Below are 21,954 nucleotides of genomic sequence, written 5' to 3'. Positions count from 1 at the left end.
GATGCAAGGGACTCTGCTCTCAATCAGCTCCCAGTCTACCAGTAGAGAAAGTCTGAGCTGGAGACAGAACATAGAGAAAGAACTTCATTTCTAAGAGAAGAAAACAGGAGTCAACCCTTAATTCTCTGTTAAGTATTTCTCCATAAACTTAAGGTGGAAAGGAGTGAGAAAGGAGATCAGTCTAAGAAACTGTTGACTAAACAACAGCTTTAAGACTAAGCATGCCAGCTTAAATGTGAAAGCTACCTCAATATCAAGATTTCATGATTTGATAAGGAATCTATCTTAAAAGAATAGCATGCTGTTGTTGTTTAGTCACTCAATCATGTCCGACTCTTTTGTGACCTCATGGACTGTAGCCTGCCAGTCTCCTCTGTCCATGGGATTCTCCAGGCAAGATTACTAGAGTGGGTATCCATTCCCTTCTCCAGGGGATCTTTCAGACCCAGGGACTGAACCAACATCTCCTGTATTGGCAGGTGGATTCTAACAAATGAGCCACTTGGGAAGCCCATAAGAATCCATAGCAGTACATTAATTAATACTAATAACTATACTAATTACTTTAGCCATCAGAACAGCAATGCTAATTGCTAAAGTTGTATATGATAGATCATTGTGACCATCACATAGCTGCACATTTGACTCTGGTAAAACTGGCTGGTTACTCCCAAAGGACTTATCTTCATTTAAGTATCACCAAATATGATAATACTAACAAATAATACAAAGCATTATCTGTTTCCCATTACTGCCTAACTCACTTTTAAAGCCCAATCTTCCACCCTATATTCTTGTCACCTATGTCTATTCACCATTTTATGAATTTATCTCAACTCTATGCCTGGGTTAATGGGGCTTCCTTTTGCCTTAGTAACTTTAATAAGTTCTGCTGTCAATTTTCTCATCCATTATATAACCTATTCTTTATGAAATCTTCCTGGATCTTTTCAACCATCTGTTACATGTTATTAAGGATGGTATTATACATCAATTTGTTTCAATAATTTTTTATATCATGTTTGCTTGTGATTCTCTTAAGGCACATGTATTTTGTGTATTTATTTATTGACTTAATAAACATGTATAACAGTGCTTACTGCTGTGTATCAGGGAGGAGCTTCCCAGGTGGCTCAGTGGTAAAGAGTGGTAAAGAGCTTGCCAGTGCAGGAGATGCAAGAGACGTGAGTTCAATTCCTGGACTGGGAAGATTCCCTGGAGAAGGAAAATGGCAATCCACTCCAGTATTCTTGCCTAGAAAATTCCATGGACAGAGAAGCATGGTGGGCTACAGTCCACGGGGTCAAAAAGAGTTGGACATGACTGAGCATGCATGCATGCTGTGTATCAGACTGCTTTAATTAACACTGCATAAATATGTAGTTGCTTAATGTTCATGACAACCGTATAAGGTAAGCTTGTAGGGTTGTACTGCTTTGGATGCACTGGGTATTCATTAGTGTTTATCTCACTTCTTTTCTTTGATTGGAAGATCACTGAGAGCAGCATGTTTTCAATATTTGTCTTTATATCTCTCTAGGGTATGGGATAATGACATAATAAAATAATATTTGTTGAAAGAAACATTCATGCCTTTTAAGGAAAGAACTCTATCTTGTTGACCTATATTCAACTTCTTTGAGTTCCACCTTTAGATATTTTTTCTCTTTAATTTCTACTTAATGATTAGCCACTCATCATTAACAACAATTAGCTTATGTTCTTTCCTTTAAACATCACTTAAACACTTTTTAAATATTAAAAATAAGTGCTTTCATTGAACTGTTTCTTGAATTTCTTCAAATTACATTGTGTTCTGCTATATTTGGGGGAAGTCAGCTTTCAAATAACATCTCACAGTGGTAAGATATAGACGCTTAATATAAAATGGGAAATGAAGCAAGCTCCATAGACAAATGCAGGGAGGTTTACCTAGTCCTAAACTGTAAAAGGAAAACTGGACATTTGAACACTGTGTTAGATTTCTGAGAAGAATGGAAACAAAAGACTCTAATGCACTCATATGCTTTTAATTATTAATACTACTGAACTATTTCTCCCAAACCTCACAGTATTAAGAGAATATTATGTACTTTTTCTTTTTGAGGTATGTATAGTCAGAGCTAGTACTGAGTTAGTGGAAAAATTGGGGGGGGGGAATAAAGGAAAGGAAAGTTAACTGAATTTGTTTCTTTTCTTCTTTTTTTTTTTTTGATGATCCAAGGCCTTCTTGATATCATATCATCAAGGGCTCCCTCCTCTCATGAAATGATGAAGTGTGTGAGGTGACAGAATGGATGGAAGGGTGAGCTGTAATCTATTAACTTATAAGCAGGTCTTTACATCTCTAACATGGCATTGGGGGAAAGGTAAGTCAGGCCATTGAAGTGGTTAAGGGCAATGTGGTTGGGCACAGGTTAAATTTCAGTGCTCATAAATCCCTCAAGAGACAGAGTCTAGGCAAACGTTGGATTCATAATTTGGCTCCAACCAACTCCACAAAATCCCAGTAAATCCTATTTATTTGAGTTCATCTTGAGCCCTTAAAACTCTCCAATGACAAAACAATAGCATGGAACCCAGTCTTTGCCTGGCATTTCTGATTTCACTTTTGATCAGATGAGCAAATTAATCTTCTTTGTGCTTCTAGCTTTCAGTGTTTTCTGTTGATGAGAAGGTAAAGCTCTGCGTATGTGTTGGCTGGTTGCCTGTGTTGTAGAGAAGAAACAGAGGAGTCGACCAGGGAATGTACCATTACCTTCTCAAGACAACAGAAGTTAGTGAATGATCAACTGAAAATTGTGAAGAGAGAACAGCACATGTCCTAAACAGAGGGTTTTTTTTTTTTTTTTGGTAAGAAAGTGACATCTAGATTTTAGATCACGTCTTCCTGATTGTGCCTGTCAGTTAAGTATGGCAGACAGTGAGGTTTGAAATGACTAAACTCTACAATTATATTAATGAGAGCTGTTGACACAGTAAGGTAGGAGTGATGCCCTCTCCTACAAGTTATCCTCAGAGTCCAGAAGAAGATGCAATTCACTGCTTACTGAGCATCTGTCAATGTGGTCTTTCTGAAGAATCTGATGTAGCAGTAATATGACTGTATATCCTGGCTTGCTCCAGACAGTCCTGCTTTATACCTGCTGTCCCAAGGTGATTTTCAATAGTGTCCCCATGCACTCACATACACATGCCCTGATTTGGGTGACAAATGCTACGGTCACCTTGTGGGTGGAGCAGTAAAAGCTGGATCATCAGAGTTAATGCTCTGTTTGGAGTAAAGAGTGAACCAGCATAAAGAGATCCTGGGGAGAAAAAATTATTTCTTGGGTGAAATGACATGGGGGTTACTGAGTCACTGCCTGGAATAATCTTCTGTGACTTATTTGATATAAAACAATGGACTGGTTGCAGAAAAGTGAACTATTTTATTGTTCTGGGCCCCAGTTCTTTATGAGAAAAATGAGGTTCTGGAATTGAAGTTGTGCAAGGTCAACAACTGTGGCTATATTTTTTAAAGGCAAAGTGCTTCTAAGGAGATGGATAAGGCAGATAGCAAGTCAGCAAAGGAAGCATCATGCCTTAGCTGAACCAAACAACATTACTGCATCAGTGGTAAGAATAGTGTCAGCATGTACCTTAATTCCACTGAGGTACCAATACTGTGCATATTACTGCAACGAGGCAGAAATCTCAACGAACTTGATGGTTCCTATGGGAAACAGTGCCTGGAGCGGGCCTTGTGTCCTGCTTCAGTTTAGATCCATGGACCTAATTTTAAAGTTTCCTACTTCTTAAACACATGTGGCCCTTCCTTCATCTTCATTTGTACTTCTGGTGTCTTATGTCATCTTTTTATTTGCATATCTTGTTACCACACTCACTGAAATAGTTTTAGAACTCTTCCACAAACTTCTTGCCTGATATCTACGGTGAGATCTGCCTCTGCATTTTTTTTTAACGAATGATTCTGGTAGCCAACCTCCAGATTTTTAATATCACCATATATTTTGAGTACATACTATATAAGAAGACTGGTGTTAATGCGAGGAGTAAGATGGTGAATAACAAAAAATTATATCCCTGTTCTCATGGAGCTCATACATGAGAGGAGGAGGAGAAAGATATTGATCCAATAATTTCTATACAAGTAACTATAAAATAATCTGAGTGATGAAGGCTAATATGTGCTCTGGTTTGCTCTAGAAGGGCAACTGACTGTAAGGGAGGTTGTTTTTTTTTTTTTCTGAAGAAGTAGGGCTTGGATTGCAGGTGAAGAGGGGATAAAGAGCACTGGCAGAGGTTCTGTGCAGGAGGTGACATGGAAAACATGAACTCTGAGACACTTGGAGTGAGCTGGGAGAGCATGGTGGCAGAGAAGGTCACAGAGGGTAGCAGGGGCCACAAGGCAGAATGTCTTTACTTAATGAGCAGTGAGTGCCATTGAAGGGTTTATGATGGAGGATGGCCAGCTGACATCTGTATCTTGGAAAGAACATTCTGGCTCTAGTGGAGGATGGATTGCACGGAGACAGATACAAATGGTGAGAGATGACACAGTTGGTACTCAGGTGATTGTAGCGGAGATGTAGACAGTCTGGAGAGACATTTGGGAAACAAAAGAGATGGGAACTGGTGTTGGATTGGGTGGGCATAGGGGAGAGAGGAAGCTGTCTGGAACTTCTAGATTTCTAGAAGACTGGTATGAAGACTGGAACTACCTTTCAGTGACACAGAGAACACTGAAAAGATCAGGTTTTCTGGGGCAAAAATCAAGAGTTTGAAATACAGTGATGAAGTGTCATGGATTGAATTTGTTCCCCCTCTAGTTCCCCCTCAAAAATATGTGCAGCCCCTCAGTACCCCAGAATGGGATCTTATTTGGAGATAGGGTTTTTACAGAAGTAATCAGGTTAAAATGAGTTCTGCAGGTGGGCCCTAATCCAGTATGGCTGATGTTCCTACAGGTGCCTATGCTGTTGTGTCCGACTCTTTGCAATCCTTGGGACTGTAGCCCACTAGGCTACTCTCTGCATGGGATTCTCCAGACAAGAATACTGCAATGGGTTGCCATGCCCTCCTCCAGGGGATCTTCCCAACCCAGGGATTGACCCTGTGTCTCCTGCACTGCAGGTGGAATGGCTCAGGAATCACCCCTGAGCCACTGGGGAAGCCCATGATGTTCCTATAGGACAAGAAACCCAGCACAGAGGGCAGCCCATACAATAGACAGAGAGGGAAGATGGCCATTGACAGGCCGAGCAGAGATGTCTGCAACAGGTCCTTCTCCCAAAAGGCTCTAATGCCACTGATACCTTGAGTTTGGACTTCTAACCTGCATAACTGTGAGACATTAAATTCCTATAATTTAAATCACCCAGTTTGTGATAGTTTGTTATAGTAGCACTAGTAAACCAAAATAGCTGGTAAATTCTAAATTATTGGGTGTTTATAGTGGGGAATCGGAGAAGGCAATGGCATCCCACTCCAGTACTCTTGCCTGGAAAATCCCATGGATGGAGGAGCTTGGTAGGCTGCAGTCCATGGGGTCGCTAAGAGTCGGACACGACTGAGCGACTTCACTTTCACTTTTCACTTTCACGCATTGGAGAAGGAAATGGCAACCCGTTCCAGTGTTCTTGCCTGGAGAATCCCAGGGACAGGGGAGCCTGATGGGCCATTGTCTATGGGGTCGCACAGAGTCAGACACGACTGAGGCGACTTAGCAGCAGCAGCAGCATGGTGGGGAATAAAACTTTCAACTTATGCAACTATTTCTTTTCTTCTCTCACTCTTTTTCTCCTTACATCTTTCCTTCCCTCCCTTCCTTCCCTTCCTCCCTTCTGCCTCTTTCCTTTTTTATTTCATTCCGTGTAACTGTTCTCTCCCATGTCTGAAATACTCTTTAAGCTTCCCCAACAGAGTCTGTAATAAGCAATGAACAAGGAGAGGAAGTGGCCCCAAACCATGACCTTTGCACTTCAAGAGTCAAGGTTTGAAAAGAGCATATCAGTATGGTTTAGCTCTCCATTCGCTGCCAGAGTTGGATGCCTCTCTGAGAAGCACTGAGTCTTGGTTGACTTGGACCAATCAGTCCTTGGCCCTCTCTCCAAGAGGCATTGGCATTAAATGGTGAGGATTGCAGGACAGGCCACCCAAACAGTGATGAAGATTCTCCTCCTCTTAGGGTATTAAAGGTGATAATAGCAAGAGAATCATAAACTACTGTCTTATGGGTATGGGGAGAAAAGTGAGTTTAATTTCTGTTTCATCTATTTAACAATAAATCTGGAGACTGGCTTGAACTTTGAATAACAGTTGCAATGAAAAACAACTACCAACATCTCTATTATCATTAATTAGAAAATAATAATCTTGAAAGTGTTTTATTAAATTACATCAAAGTCATCAAAGCTTATGGTAGATGGATGACACCTGAGTTGAGCCTTGTCACTAAAAACAACTTACATTTTCTAAAGACACATTTCTAAAACATGCTTTTTCTTAAAGTATACTGGTTTAACTTATGGCACAGTTGAAAATTCTTAACTGTGGTGATTCTTTGTCAAATCAATGAATAATGAAGATATCATATAATCCATGAGAGAGAATATTAATTTTTTCCTGAAACTAGTAAGAATAGTGTAAGAGGAAATTAACAACATATAGAAGTATTTTACATGTATTCTGGAGTGGCGCTATTAAACTTGACCAAAATTCAAACTTAACTTTAGTTTAACAATTTTCATAATAATACATTGGGGAGAAACTATTTTGAACTAGACTCAGCAAATAAAAGGATGTGCATGACAAAGTCCTTACTCTGGAGGAGTTAAAATCTGGAAAAAAATAGAGACATAAGATAGATGCTTAAGTTTCCCTTAAGTTTCATTTAGTGACTGGTGATGGACAGCATCATGCCCTACAAACAGGCTGAATAACTTATTATTTTATTTATTATTGAAAAATATACCATACAGATGCAAAATTGACTATTATCCTTAAAGAGACTTCTCTTGGCAAGGTAATCTGTGCCATTTAGAAAAGAAGACATTTTTGAAGAGTTGTTGGATTGACAATTAGTTGCTTTCCATCTACCAAGAAATTTAGGCAACAGCATATCTTGCAGAAGCTTACTCAGTTATCAAAGCCTGCTTAACAGAGAAGAGGTTGTCCCTAGATCAGGGTTCCAGGAATGTTCCAATTCAACTTTGTTGATTATTCATTTTTTTCACTAATTGAGCAATAAGAAAGTGTGGGTTTTAATTAGTAAGTATCTCATTTATATTTTTCCAAACGTTAGCACTGTATGTTCAGGTTGGCCATATTTACAAACATAACAAATGATTTTAGATAGAGGCATATGACACTGTTGGAACACTTAACTCTCACTAGTTTTTGCTAATATAAGCAGATTAGTTTCTTTCTTCTCTGAAACAGAAATAATCTCAGGGTCCATTTGGGGGATCATGGATGTATGAAGGGAGTGGAAGGATTCCGCTGCAGCCTGTTCTTATTCCTATTGATAAACTCTACCAAGCTAGTTTCTTTTTAATATGAAAGGATCATTGATATTAATAAAAATGGAAAGGTTACTTATGACCACAATCTGGATAACTGAACCAGAATTCTAGTGTTAAATTTAATCTGTTATGACATTTTCAAATACACTTATAACAAAGGAGGAAGTCTGGTTGAATTCCTGACAGCATCCCCAAGCCACAGAGTTCTGGAGGGTCAAACACGTCATTCTTCAAATACTTGCATTGTGAGCTCTTCCTTCAATCAAGAAAAACCTGGAAAAATGCTACTAATTCTACTCTACATGAATTGGCACAGCAAAGAAAGGTATCAAAAAAAAGCAACCTACTGGAAATAAATTGATATTTCACTTCCTAAAGTTACACTACTTGAGGGTAAGGGATGGATAGCTTTATTTATAGTTTTGTATCTCTTCATTGTCATTATCTTCAAATTATCTGCCACAAATTAGATACTCAATGGCTGTTGAAAAATGTGAAAGACACCACTTATTTGATTGCTTTTCAGAGGAAAATACTTTATACATGTTAAGGAGAAGGAGACCCGGATGGCATAAGGGATAATATAAGAAAGAAGAGAGAGTAAGGAACACTGGTAGCAGATTCGTGTTCTGAGATCCCAGCCTCACGTATGCCCTTGCGGGCTGGACTTGATAGGCTACCCTGTTAACTCAGATATCCTGATAATCTTGTCTGCCAAATGATGACTATCCCAATGGGAAACAGAGAGGATGAACTCTGGAATCAATAGGAAGTATGAGTGTAAGTGGAATGTTTGAGAAAGATTAAGATAAACAGACCTGAATGTTTTTCATTATCCAATTTAAAAAATTCTGTGCAATTCCTTAAAAATTGTACATTTCTCATTTGTTCTTATTCATATAAAGAATACAATCCTCTCTCCTCTCACAGACCTTGCAGGGAGATGGATGGAATGTATTAGATGGTGGATACAGCTGATGGGATTATGGGAGCCATTCCAGGACAGGTTAATTGAATTGGACCTGAAAGAAAAGTATTTGTTTCCTCTTCTTTCAGTGAACCAGGCCAGTCCTATTTGTTCCATGGTTTGCTCATTGTTATAATCCCAGGCACCAGAGCACATTAACACGAGCAGATGCCCAGTCCCCAATCTGGATAGTCAGTATCCTTATCAGTAGTGATAATAATAAATGAATTTATTTCCATCAGTAAGTAAAGAATTACTTATGAACAGAGAGTTTCTTCTTTTTTTTTAATAAAAGAGCTAATTCTTCTTAAAGGTTCCTTTTAACAATAATCTGATGCTTTCTTACTTGTGTTTACTACCCTGAAATTTGTTCTATCAATTAGCAATAGTTAACTGCCCTTCATAATATGATCAATAAACTATCCAGAGCATACCCACGTTTCCAAACTTAAGCAAATCTGTTAGTATAGAAATATAGAGAACTGATCTTGAGGCTGTGAATTTTTGAAGATATATTGCTATTGCTAAGTCGTGTCAGTCGTGTCCAACTCTGTAAGACCCCATAAGCGGCAGCTCACCAGGCTCCCCTGTCCCTGGGATCCTCCAGGCAAGAACACTGGAGGGGGTTGCCGTTTCCTTCTCCAATGCATGAAAGCATTGGAGATATATTAGCCACTGATAAATGTCCTCTTGGTTCAAAGGGTGTGCAAAATGGGACACACGCATAATGAACACTGCCAGAGTGCAATCTCTCATGAGATAAAGTTTATCATAATTCAAAACAGGAAGGCTCAAGGAAATATGTTATAAATGTGGGGAATTAATATATTTCAAAAAAGAAAACCATTTTATATTCTCATTTTTGTTCTTTATGATATGAAATGGGTTGCTCTATAATGCTCATTTGCCAGAAAGTTTGATTACACTTTGTATTCAAAAACTATTCTCTTTATTTAAAAACTAGTCAAGTAGCTATATTTTGCCATTCACTTTCTTGGAATGAGAAATGATTGCTTCATACTGGTGAAACAACTGACCTAATCTGAACTTGCAATGAAGAATCAAAGCCAACGAGCTTGACAAGGGCTAATGTTTTATGTATTCTCATATCACTTTCAATTCTGAGCACAGTATCCTGAATAATGTATTTTCTCAATAAATATCTTTTGAATTTTTTTAAATGGAAAAATTTACCTCTTCAAATCAATAAATAAAAAGGAGGTGTTTTTCAGTACTTCCTCACTGGAACATTATGTCTAAATAATGCAGCCAATTCCAACAACCACAAAAACTGCAGAAATATTTAATTTTGTTTTCAGAATAAATCAGTCCAAATTATATTGACTAAGGCTTGGTTAAGCTAAACTGTTGTTCTGGGCGTTGTCTATTAACTACAGAGCAAATAGGATCCTTAAAATCTTTTCTAAGATTCAAATGCATTTAAGAAGGCTTTGAAAGGTTGGAAGATGAATGCAAACCAAACAGTATAATTAGGCTGCCAAAGTACTCTCTCTAGTTAAAACAGACTGCAAGTACAACTGCACCTATATTGACACTGATAAACAGACCCTACACATCTTGAGGCATAATTAATGAGAGAAGGAGCCACTGTCAATAGAGATCATGAAAATCCAAAAATATACAAAAAACCCTAAAAAAAGGCAGCCAAATTGAAGAGTTCTTCAGTATTCAATATTTCCTTATACTTCAAAGTATAATAAGAGGGCAAAGAAAACCAAAGACTTATTCATAAACAAATCTTTTCCTTTGGATGTAAGTATGGTAAATAAAATGAAAAATAATAATTTTTTAAAAAGACAGTACTGAAAACCATTGGGGGAGAAATTTCCTTCATGAATATAACTTATTTTAGGTAGAATTTTCTCTATCAAAAGTTTGTTAGAATTCCTCCATCATTGGGAATGACATCAATCATCTAAACCATGTCACTATAGCAATGACAGTTGAAATTAAATGATGGAAAACTTGAACTTGTCCTCTATGACAGCCCATGATATTTCTGGAGTATAGACATCTAACATTTTCAAGTGTTTTCTTATACATTCTTCCATTCTTCCACACTATTCTCAAACATCAAAATGAAGTGGGTCAGATGTCATTAAAGATTGTGAGAGGCCCCAGAGTTGATACATTTTAGTGCCTGGATGAGAAATTTGAGCTTTTCCTGTTAGCTTCATAAATTCATCAGTATCCCACCTGCCCTATGTAATGGAAGGTAGCCTGGTCATCAGGATAATTATACAGGCACCAATTAGACACTTTCTTGTTTTCATGTGTAGATTAAGTAGATTGCTTGTCTGCATCTGAATTTTGTGACTATGGATTTACCCTTTTCAAATGTGCATGATGGTCAATTATTTATAGCCAGCTGAGGAGACAGCAGAAGGAAAGCTTGTTTGGCACTAAGGATGAGTCAGAACCACTATGGGATGTGAAAAATGCCAAATCTGGAATATGGCAGTAAATAAGAAGGGACTAATTCCAGGGGAAGGTCCCGAAGTTAGAATGCAGGCCATGGGTTCAGTTAGACACTTGTTTGCATCTGGACCCCTAATCCCAGGTGGCGCTAGTGGTAAAGAACCTGCCTGCCAATGCAGGAGACATAAGAGACGCAGGTCCAATCCCTGGGTCAGGAAGATCCCCTGGAGGAGGGCACAGCAACCTACCCCAGTATTCTTGTCTGGAGAATCCCCATGGACAGAGGAGCCTGGTTAGCTACAGTCCACGGGATCACCAAGAGTCAGACACAACTGAAGTGACTGAGAACACACACATCTTCAGGTAAGTGCTTTGTTGCTGTTTTATACAAAGCAAGTGAACAAATGAAAGTCGGTCAGTCGAGTCTGACTCTTTGTGACCCACGGACTGTAGTCTGCCAGGCTTCTCTGTCCCTGGGATTCTCCAGGCAAGAATACCAGAGTGGGTTGCCATTTCCTGCTCTACAGGATCTTCCCAACCCACGGACTGAACCCAGGTATCCTGTTCTGGCAGGTGGAGTCTTTACTGTCTGAGCCACCAGGGAAGTCCTGTTTTATAGAAGTTATTGCTCAAATATTTATTGCTCATATTTACAGAGTTCTTTGGGGCTTCCCAGGTAGCTCAGTGGTGAAGAATCCCCCTGCCAAGCAGGATACATGGGTTTGGTCTCTGGGTTGGGAAGATCCCTGGACAGAGTAGCCTGGTGGTCTACAGTCGATGAGGCTGCAAAGAATCGGACACGACTTAGCAACTGAATAACAACAGAGTTCAACTTAACGTCAGCTAATTACAGAGTTTCTTTTTACTTACAGAAATCACTCTGAGTGCTATAAAGACTTTGAAACTTCATTTCTACTTATGTTTGGGATTCAAATAATAGAAAATGATTTGACTGCTTTTAAAAGCAAATTTAGTCAGCAGCAGGTTCTTGGAAATAAGAGACATCTTTTGTAAACACAAGCGTGAAATTTAGTCAATACATGAAACCACATAATGATTTAAAACACTATCATACTGTCAAGCTTGCTCCTGAGAGTATGTATATATATAACTATTTCAGGACATATTCTTGTGACAGAATAATGGCCATTGTGTTTCCTGAGATAGAATCAGGCCTTAGAAGTCTCTGTCCCAAACCACCAATTGTTTTAGTACTTGTAAAAAAGACAATATTTGACCAAGGATGGTACTGGATGCATTAATCCACAGAGAATGCATAGACTATATTTTATACATTCTCAAATAAGACAAAACTTTTTTTTCATGCTTTTTAACTTAACTCTGCACATAGTAAGAGTAAGTGAACAACCAATAAATCCTCTGAACAATGTAGCAGAAAAAAATGAAGAGGAGACAGAGCTACTATATAATATAGTCCATGTTAGTCTTTGAATCATACTGCTAATGCCATATATACAACTGGAACTGTCAAGGCAAGCACACCCTTTTAGGATAATGTGCCTAAACTTGGCACTTGAAAGTGTGGTAAGCTGAATGAGTAAAAAAACAATATTATTAGATATAATTCTGAATTTTTAAGATAAAAATTCAACAAAGATTCCATGATGACTCCCAGGACATGCTGATCGCCCTTGTCACTCCAGGACTTCCCTTCCCAGACCCTGATATATTTGGGAAATCATGCAGACCATAAAGGCCAAGGATGTAATATGATCTTTTTATGCTTTAAAAATACTGCCTAGTACACATGACATTCTATGAGTTTGACGTCATTTAAAAAAAAAAACAACTTCTTGGGCTTCGTAATTTTTATCTCATAAAATGTTTTAACCAATGTATACACCTCAGTATTTTTCATGTTTCAAATTACTGAAGATATTAATTTAAAATTATGGGAAAATTCTCACTATTTAACATTTTTTCTACCTACAGTCTACCTATTGCACTAACTGACTTACACTTTTCATGATAAAAACAATACATTTGGAAGGTCTTTAAAAAAGGAAAAGCATATAGACAAGAAGAAACTAGAAAGCATTAGTCTTTCTTTTTTGCCACTTCTTCTGCCCACTCAGAAAGCTTCTTTTGCAGCCTTCTGGAAATTGGTAAAGTGCATTTCAGACACCCTTTTGTAAGTGTTTGGTATAGCTATCCACATATCAAGGATATGAATGACTGATTTGACATATTCATATCAGATTTCATTTTAGTCAACATTCCTTTTACCACATACACACCATGAAATCTATATAGCTTTAAAAGAAAAAGGGAAACTGAAATAAAATCATAATAGACTTAAAAGGCAACTAACCTTTTTCCACCTCATTCAGATTAGCAGCTGGCAGCAACAAAGACAGAAGAGACAAAAGACGTTTTACATCGCAGTACACAGCAGAGCACAGGAAGCCAAAGCACAGCATTAACAACAGAGAAGCCCAGGGTGAGAGAGCAAACTGAAGCAAGGCTCACATTTCTTACCTACAGCCGGGCCAAACGCACAAACAAGGAGCAAATGAGGCAAAAGGCAGATGCCATCACAGGCAGCGAGAGATCTCAGCTAAACCAGGCGACTTAACAACAGGCAGCTTTACTTGTAAGATGTGCACATAATGGTTTGTGTGTGGGCATAGGAGATTTGGAAAACAAAGAGATAATGTAAAAATTAAAATGTTCTGAATTTTTTCTGCAAAATACATTCTAAGTTTTTACATGCCCAACTTGTATGGAAACTTTCACTTACTGAACCTATGCCATTCCCATCAAGCAATATCCATGGTTAAAAAGTGATCAATTTTGTTTCAACTTTGTATATGGTCTTATGAGAAGAAGGTTAATTAAAAACAGTCTCAAAGCAGATACAGGGTTCTGCCTCCTAGGAAACACGCAAAACCACATTTTTCAGTGCAATATCTGAATTCATAGAGCTTATTTAGGAAAAGGTGTCAAGTTTTTCAACATCTCAAGGGTGCCATGTTTCCAATGTTCATTTTTATAACTTTTGAGCTAGTTTAATTTGAGGAATTCTTTGACAATTCACTTTCAAGAAATGCCTTGTTTTTAGAAAGGATATAATAACAGCTTTTAAAAAATGATAAACCGTAAGAAGAAACACAACTCTCAAGCTAATACTGAAATCCTGGAATGGATTTTTAATTATTGTTTAGCCACTTCAGAGTCTTACTTAATCCTTAACAGTCATTTTAATTTAGAGTCACGGTGAATTAAAGCTTTCCAAAGATTAATCTTGTCTAAAGAATCCTAGCAATCAACAGTCATATGCTCTACATTGGACAGATGATGGATCAAATTAGGTAGAAAAGAATGGTTTGGAGGACTTGGGTGGGGAAGGGAGAGTAAGGGTTACATAACAGACAATACTGACTCTTAAAATTTATCCTGTCAATCTCTGAAGTAGGAAAGGACAGAGTTTTGTCCTCTAATAAATCAATAACTATGTACTGTGGTATTTTGGTTACACGGGCTTAAATATATTTAATAAATTTCCCAATGGTGGTTCATTTAATTTGAAAATGGGTAGCCGTGTTTTATAGCCTGCTCATCACATCATGACCTCATTCTGAAACTGCTTTCAGATCTCTGAATTTTCTCTGTTAACAAATCATATCCATTTTGATTCTTGACATGTGTGCTAAATGTAAAAATTTTCACCATAGTAATTTATGAGCTTTCCCTATGAAGTCTTATTTGCTCCTAGTAAGGAGTTCATTTTCGCAGTGAATGCCTCAGAGAGATAGAGTAAAAAAGTCTCCAAGCAGTAAAGCAACTTGCAACTTGAATGATTTTTAAACAATGACAACATTATTATATTCCCTGAGCACAGTAGGGTTTCTGTTACAAGATCTCAGGCTCATTAATCAGATTCCAAACTTAAATCTCAAACAGTGCAGCCACAATATAAGGAAATGCCTCCTTAACTGCAGACTTGGATGAAGCAGACTTGGATAAAGCTCTGGAGTCCAATTTATACCTTCCTATAATTAAAGGCCACTTATGTGCCACTGATTTCAAAATCTGCAGATGGTTGGTTGATATTTTGTAAATGAGCTCATTTCACATACAGACAAAAATGCTACAGCTAGTAGATGAGATACAAACATTGCCTGGTTTAGGTATCTGCTCCAATGCCAATTCGCAAAACTCTTCACTTCCCACAAAATCCAACCCACAGTTACAGTGATCATAGCTTCATGTTTTGTATGCTATGAACTTTCTATTGAATGAAATATTTTTATTTATTCTTAGCTGGATTAAGGCAAATTGATATTAGCAATAGATAAGACCAGGAAAAAAAAAAAAAAAACAGAAGAGTCTCAATTCTTATTAAGCACCAAATAGCTCTTGACTATTTGGCAGGTTCCCACATCATAGCTTTTTGAGATGTCACATTTTGGTTCAAAAGTGTTTGTGCTAAGCTTTGGAGTTGTTTTTTTTTTTTTTTTTTTGCATATGTTTCAAAGAAAGAGATCTGACAGCAGAGAAATGAAGCTTTGTAATAACTTCTCAGAGGAAGTTGCACTGAACTGAATCACTTTAAGGTGGAGAAAACATTCAAGAGGATCAGGTGTAGGAAGGGAGCCTGGGAAAAGGAAGGAAGAGAAGGTAAAAACAAAGACTCAAAGAAATGGATACAGAATAACATAGCAAACCTAAAGCCAAAGATGGACCCATGGAAACCAGTTCAGAAGAAACTGCTACTTTACGTAAAGCATCATGAAAAAGGCATGTAGGAACCTGAATGCAGTAGTCTTGTCAGGTCCAGATTTTCATTGGGAAGAGAATATAGAAAAAATCCTGGCGTCTGTGCTCAGGAACACATTGGCTAACCAAACCGTGCTTAAAATTCTCAGGTCCAATTTGTCCCCATCAGAGTAGGATAGTTTAAAGAGGCCTCTGACATTAAGGGAATTAAGTTATTTCTATAATGATCAGAACAATGATGGGATAAAATAACTATTCTAAGAAGGTACTAGCTCCAGATTTTAGTGCAAGCACTGGGCTGGCTGTACAAAGCTGGACTCCCCAATCCAATAAAACTCAGAATCTCAGAGTAACTCCAAGGGCTTCAGAATTTGTGCACTCATATGAATGGTAAGTACCTGAGGTGTGACACAAGTAATACTGATACGAATGTCAAAGCTATGTAACACCTAAACTCTCCGGCCACATTAGAATGGGTGCATGTTAGACCGACTCTATCTTTAATTAATATAACACAACAAAGAATTCAAATTCTGGCCACTAAGGAGTCCACGGACTGCTTATATGTAATAGAGCAATTGGTGATACAACATGTTCAAATTTCTACTGGAAACAGTATTATTACATCATATGGCATCAGGTACTTCACTGTTGTGAAAAATAAATCATACCATGGAACAGGCAGCTGCAGAATTTCTCAGACAGGCCCAGGATGTCAGAACAAAAACTCATTATTCTATTTAGCATTTTCCCACCAAGAAAAGTACCTCTTAAATTGCAAAGCTTGAGTATGCCATAAAAGCTTAAATTTCAATGCTTTTCTAACGAATCCCTGGGAAAATTAATCATACAGCTGTGCTTCCATTTTTCATGTTTATAGATGTTAACACCTCAGTCATCCAAGGAACTATTTTACCCTCTGATATTCTTAACTATATATATGGAAATAAATATAATTAATGAAAAATACCCAGCCAAATGAAAATGGTAATTCTGAATAGAGTGACAGAATCTACTACTCCATTTATTTCTTACAAATAAAACATGTAACAGTCTCCTTTTCTCTATCAACTTTAAAACTAAATAAAACAAGATTGAAACTATGAAGTTTCTTACCCAGAGCCACAAAAATCAATCAAAACAGATATTCTGACAGAATAAGTAAGTCATAAACTTTATGTTGACTTTACAGCAAATTGGTTTATCCAGGGCAGAAGTTTATCAGCTTGGATAGTCTTATGAGATTTATCACCCTTATTCCTGACATTTTGTATCAAGATATAAAAAAAAGGGGAAAGGGGGATAATGGTCTGATAAGATTATCCAAAGTGATCAATATATATATTCTTGACTGTGACTTAGTTTGAAGGATGAGAGTGCTAAAGGCAAACACTCTCTAATGAAGAAACGAATATAGACATGAAGAATTTCAAATGCTTAATTCTGTTTTGCCCATGTAAAGAAATGCTCCCTTTTCAAATACATATTGGTGGGTTGGTCTGCACAGGAAAAGTGCTTTGCATGAAAATGTCACTCAGTTGTGGGACTGAAAGCTTCAGTATAATAATTTTCTTTGGGCCAGAAAGCGTTACTTTATGAAGATGCCTGTGTTATAACTGAGCTTGCCAGGACTTTTATTTGGTTGGCTGAAACCATCTTTAACTCTGTTATTACATTACATCTAATTTCCAAAACACGAATCAGTTACTGAATAATACAATGGTTTACTACACACATGCAGCATAGCTCCAGCGGCGCTTTCAAATGCAGATTGATGGCACAGCAATTTCCCTTTTCCTACCTGTGTACTCAGGTGGGCAAAGGCATGTGTAGTTATTAATTCCATCGACACATGTAGAGTTATTTTCACAGTCATTATCTTCACAGTCATCAACATTGATTTCACAATTTTCTCCTTCAAATCCATCAGCACAAATACACCTGAACACCAGGGGAAGAAAACATAAAAGACATCTTCCTGCATTTCAAACCATATGGTCTAAATATTGAAAAAACTAAATATACTCACCAGTTACAGAGCTTTTAACAACAGGTAATTGATTTTTAAAATGTTTTTAAATGACATGGTACAAGCATCAATTTAAATGACATGGTACAAGCATCAATTTAAGGGACTATCCCCCAAATCAGAAACAATTTGAGAAAGAAAATTTATGCTGGCTACAAGAACTTGCTATGGCAAATAGCCCCCTGGTCCTATAAGTCAGTAAATCCAATACATTCGCAGGTCTAAAACATGAGCAAAGTTTACAGCCTTAGATATCTTAACCTTAAATTGTACTCTAATAAAATAACTCATGCTTCTTTGCTCATAAATAAGGAGGAATGATTATGACTTTTTAAAAATTACAACTTTCTACCCTACCTGTAATGTTCTTGATGTCTCAAAGCAAAAAAGAAACCTGTCTCAAAGCAAAGACTAAAACTTTGTCTTTTTTGTTATTGTAAAATGTGAATATTCTCTTTAAACCTTGACAAATACAATTTTTCCCCCACTGGCATAAAACACTGTACCTTTAATCTTGCTAGGTATCAGAATAATCTACGGGTAAAGTTTTGATGAAAAAGAGACAACTTCATAACAGAATGTAGAAATGAAGCATATGTATTATTAAGTGAAAGTCAGTTGTATACGACTCTTTGCAACCCTGTGGACTATAGAGTCCATGGAATTCTCCAAGCCAGAATGCTGGAGTGAGTAGTCGTTCCCTTCTCCAGGGGATCTTCCCAACCCAGGGATCGAACTCAGGTCTCCCGCATTGCAGGCAGATTCTTTACCAGCTGAGCAACCAGGGAAGCCAACATTGTATTATAAAAAGTGATATTTCTAACAAGCTTTAGTAGTAGATTAGCATTCTTATGTGAAATCATTAGTGTCATTATAAGAACTCTGTTTCATGATTCATGAAGTAGATCTGAAGTAACTGTACTGTAAGATTAAACAACTCCAGATTAAAAATGTTCACAGCATGTCTGTCTACTCATATTGTGACTTGGAAATGAATCATTAATTTCCTATTTCAGTGGGGTCTACATCTTATCATTACACATTGTCTGTTTTAAAGGAACACACAATATGCAACAGATGAATATATGCCTTGCAGTAGGGCACTACGTGGCTATTAATTAGCACAATAGAGCTACTACCTTGTCTTGACCTAATTTGACTTGATTAATATAACGTACACATGTGTTTTTAAATTGCTTGGTTTTGTAGCATCCTAATCTGAGAACGGGACTTCCCAGGTGGCTCTAGTGGTCAAGAACCCATATGTCAATGCAAGAGATGCGGCTTTGATCCCTATGTAGGGAAGATCCTCTGGAGAAGGGAATGGCTACACACTCTAGTATTTTGCCCTGGAGAATTTCATCAAGAGAAGCCTGTCAGGCTACTATCCATAGGGTTGCAGAGTCGGACATGACTGAAGTGACTTAGTACACATGATCTGAGAATACTTCAATGTCTATTTTTCAGTTCAGTTCAGTCACTCAGTCATGTCCGGCTGTTTCCAACCCCATGGACTGCAGCATGTCAGGCTTCCCTGTCCATCACCAACTCCCGGAGTTTTCTCAAACTCATGTCCACGGAGTCGGTGATACCATCCAAACATCTCATCCTCTGTCGTCCCCTTCTCCTCCTCCCATTAATCTTGCCCAGCATCAGGGTCTTTTCAAATGAGTCCATTCTTTGCATCAGGTGGTCAAAGTACTGGGGTTTCAGCTTCAGCATCAGTCCTTCCAATGAATATTCAGGACTGATATCCTTTAGGATGGACTGGTTGGATGTTCTTGCAGTCCAAGGGACTCTCAAGAGTCTTCTCCAACACTATAGTTCAAAATAAACAATTCCTTGGAGCTCAGCTTTCTTTATAGTCCAACTCTCACATCTATACATGACTACTGGAAAAACCATAAGCTTTGACCAGACAGATCTTTGTTGGCAAAGTAATGTCTCTGCTTTTTAACATGCTGTCTAGGTTGCTCATAGCTTTTCTTCCAAGGAGTAGGCGTCCTTTAATTTCATGGCTGGAGTCACCATCTGCAGTGATTTTGGAGCCCCAAAATATAAAGTCTCTCACTGTTTCCATCATTTCCCCATCTATTTGCCATGCAGTGATGGGACTGGATGCCATGATCTTAGTTTTCTGAATGTTGAGTTTTAAGCCAACTTTTTCACTCACCTCTTTCACTTTCATCAAGAGGCTCTTTAGTTCTTCTTCACTTTCTGTCATTTGTGTGTCTGAAGTTATTGATATTTCTACTGGCAATTTTGATTCCAACTTGTGCTGAATCCAGCCTGGCACTTTGAATGATGTACTTTGCATACAGTTAAATAAGCAGGGTGACAATATACAGCCTTGATGTACTCCTTTCCTGATTTGGAACCAGTCTCTTGTTCTATGCTCGGTTCTAACTGTTGCTTCTTGACCTGAATACAGATTTCTCAGGAGGCAGGTAAGGAAGTCTGCTATTCCCATCTCTTGAAGAATTTTCCACAGAATGTTGTAATCCACACAGTCAAAAGGTTTGGCATAGTCAATAAAGCAGAAATAGATGTTTTTCTGGAACTCTCTTGATTTTTCGATGATCCAACGGATGTTGGCAATTTGATCTCTGGTTCCTCTGCCTTTTCTAAATCCAGCTTGAACATCTGGGAGTTCACAGTTCATGTTTTGTTGAAGACTGGCTTGGAGAATTTTGAACATTACTTTGCTAGCGTGTGAGATGAATTGCAACTGTGTGGTAGTCTGAATATTCTTTGACATTGCTTCTTTGGGACTGGAATGAAAACTGGCCTTTTCCAGTCCTGTGGCCACTGCTGAATTTTCCAAATTTGCTGGCATATTGAGTGTAAAACTTTCACGGCATCATCTTTTAGGATTTGAAATTGCTCAACTGGAATTCCATCATCTCCACTAGCTTTGTTCGTCATGGTGCTTCCTAAGGCCCACCTGACTTCACATTCCAGAATGTCTGGCTCTAGGTGTATGATCACACCATCATGGTTATCTGGGTCAATAAGATCTTTTTTGTACAGTTCTTCTGTGTATTCGTGCCACCTCTTCTTAATATCTTCGGCTTCTTTTAGGTCCATACCATTTCTGTCCTCTATTGTGCCCATCTTTGCATGAAATATTCCCTTGGTATCTCTAATCTTCTTGAAGAGATCTCTAGTCTTTCCCATTCTATTGTTTTCCTCTATTTCTTTGCATTGATCACTGAGGAAGGCTTTCTTATCTTTCCTTGCTATTCTTTGGAACTCTGCACTGCAATGGGTATATCTTTCCTTTTCTCCTCTGTCTTTCACTTCTCTTCTTTTCTCAGCTATTTGTAAAGCTTCCTCAGACAACCATTTCGTCTTTTTGCATTTCTTTTTCTTGGGGATGATCTTGATCACTGCCTCCTATACAATGCCACAAACTTCCATCCATAGTTTTTCACGCACTCTGTCTATCCGATATAATCCCTTGAATCTATTTGTCACTTCCACTGTATAGTCGTAAGGGATATGATTTAGGTCATACCTGAAAGTCCAGTGGTTTCCCCTACTTTCTTTAAGTCTGAATTTGGCAATAAGGAGTTCATGATCTGAGCCGCAGTCAGCTCCCGGTCTTGTTTTTGCTGCCTGTATAGAGCTTCTCTATCTTTGGCTGCAAAGAATATAATCAATCTGATCTGAGTTGACCATCTGGTGATGTCCATGTGTAGAGTCTTCTCTTGCATTGTTGGAAGAGGGTGTTTGCTATGACCAGTGCATTGTTGGCAAAATCTGTTAGCTGTTGCCCTGCTTCATTTTGTACTCCAAGGCCAAATTTGCCTGTTATTCCAGGTATCTCTTTACTTCCTACTTTTGCATTCCAGTCCCCAATAATGAACATAACATCTTTTTTTGGGTGTTTGTTCAAGAAGGTCTTGTAGGTCTTCATACAACCATTCAACTTCAGCTTCTTCAGCATTACTGGTTGGGGCACAGACTTGGATTACTGTGATATTGAATGGTTTGCCTTGGAAACGAACAGAGATCATTCTGATGTTTTTGAGATTACATCCAGGAACTGCATTTTGGGCTCTTTTGCTGACTATGAGGGCTACTCCATTTCTTCTAAGGGATTCTTGCCCACAGTAGTAGATATAATTGTCATCTGAGTTAAATCCACCCATTCCAGTCATTTTATTTCACTGATTGCTAAAATGTCAATGTTCACTCTTGCCATCTCCTGTTTGACCACTTCCAATTTACTTTGATTCATGGACCTAACA

General features: G+C 38.0%; 1 protein-coding gene across 8 annotated transcripts in view; it reads right to left on the bottom strand.

Moving 5' to 3' along the window:
* SLIT2 (slit guidance ligand 2) overlaps nt 1–21,954 on the bottom strand; it is a 404,903-nt gene that overhangs the window by 36,384 nt on the left and 346,565 nt on the right. For 4 of the 8 annotated variants that reach the window (XM_027544143.1, XM_027544146.1, XM_027544144.1 and 1 more), the window contains 2 exons: nt 17,474–17,613; nt 13,265–13,291 (listed from right to left, as the gene is read on the bottom strand). In XM_027544143.1, coding sequence (XP_027399944.1) covers nt 13,265–13,291; nt 17,474–17,613 — 167 coding nt within the window. The remainder of the gene's footprint in view (nt 1–13,264; nt 13,292–17,473; nt 17,614–21,954) is intronic. The other 4 variants (XM_027544147.1, XM_027544150.1, XM_027544149.1 and 1 more) reach the window with 1 other exon arrangement.

Source organism: Bos indicus x Bos taurus, chromosome 6 (assembly GCF_003369695.1).
Source record: "Bos indicus x Bos taurus breed Angus x Brahman F1 hybrid chromosome 6, Bos_hybrid_MaternalHap_v2.0, whole genome shotgun sequence".
Taxonomy (NCBI): domain Eukaryota; kingdom Metazoa; phylum Chordata; class Mammalia; order Artiodactyla; family Bovidae; genus Bos; species Bos indicus x Bos taurus.
The sequence above is the reverse complement of the archived record's forward strand: the minus strand, read 5'-3'. Positions and strand labels throughout refer to the sequence as shown.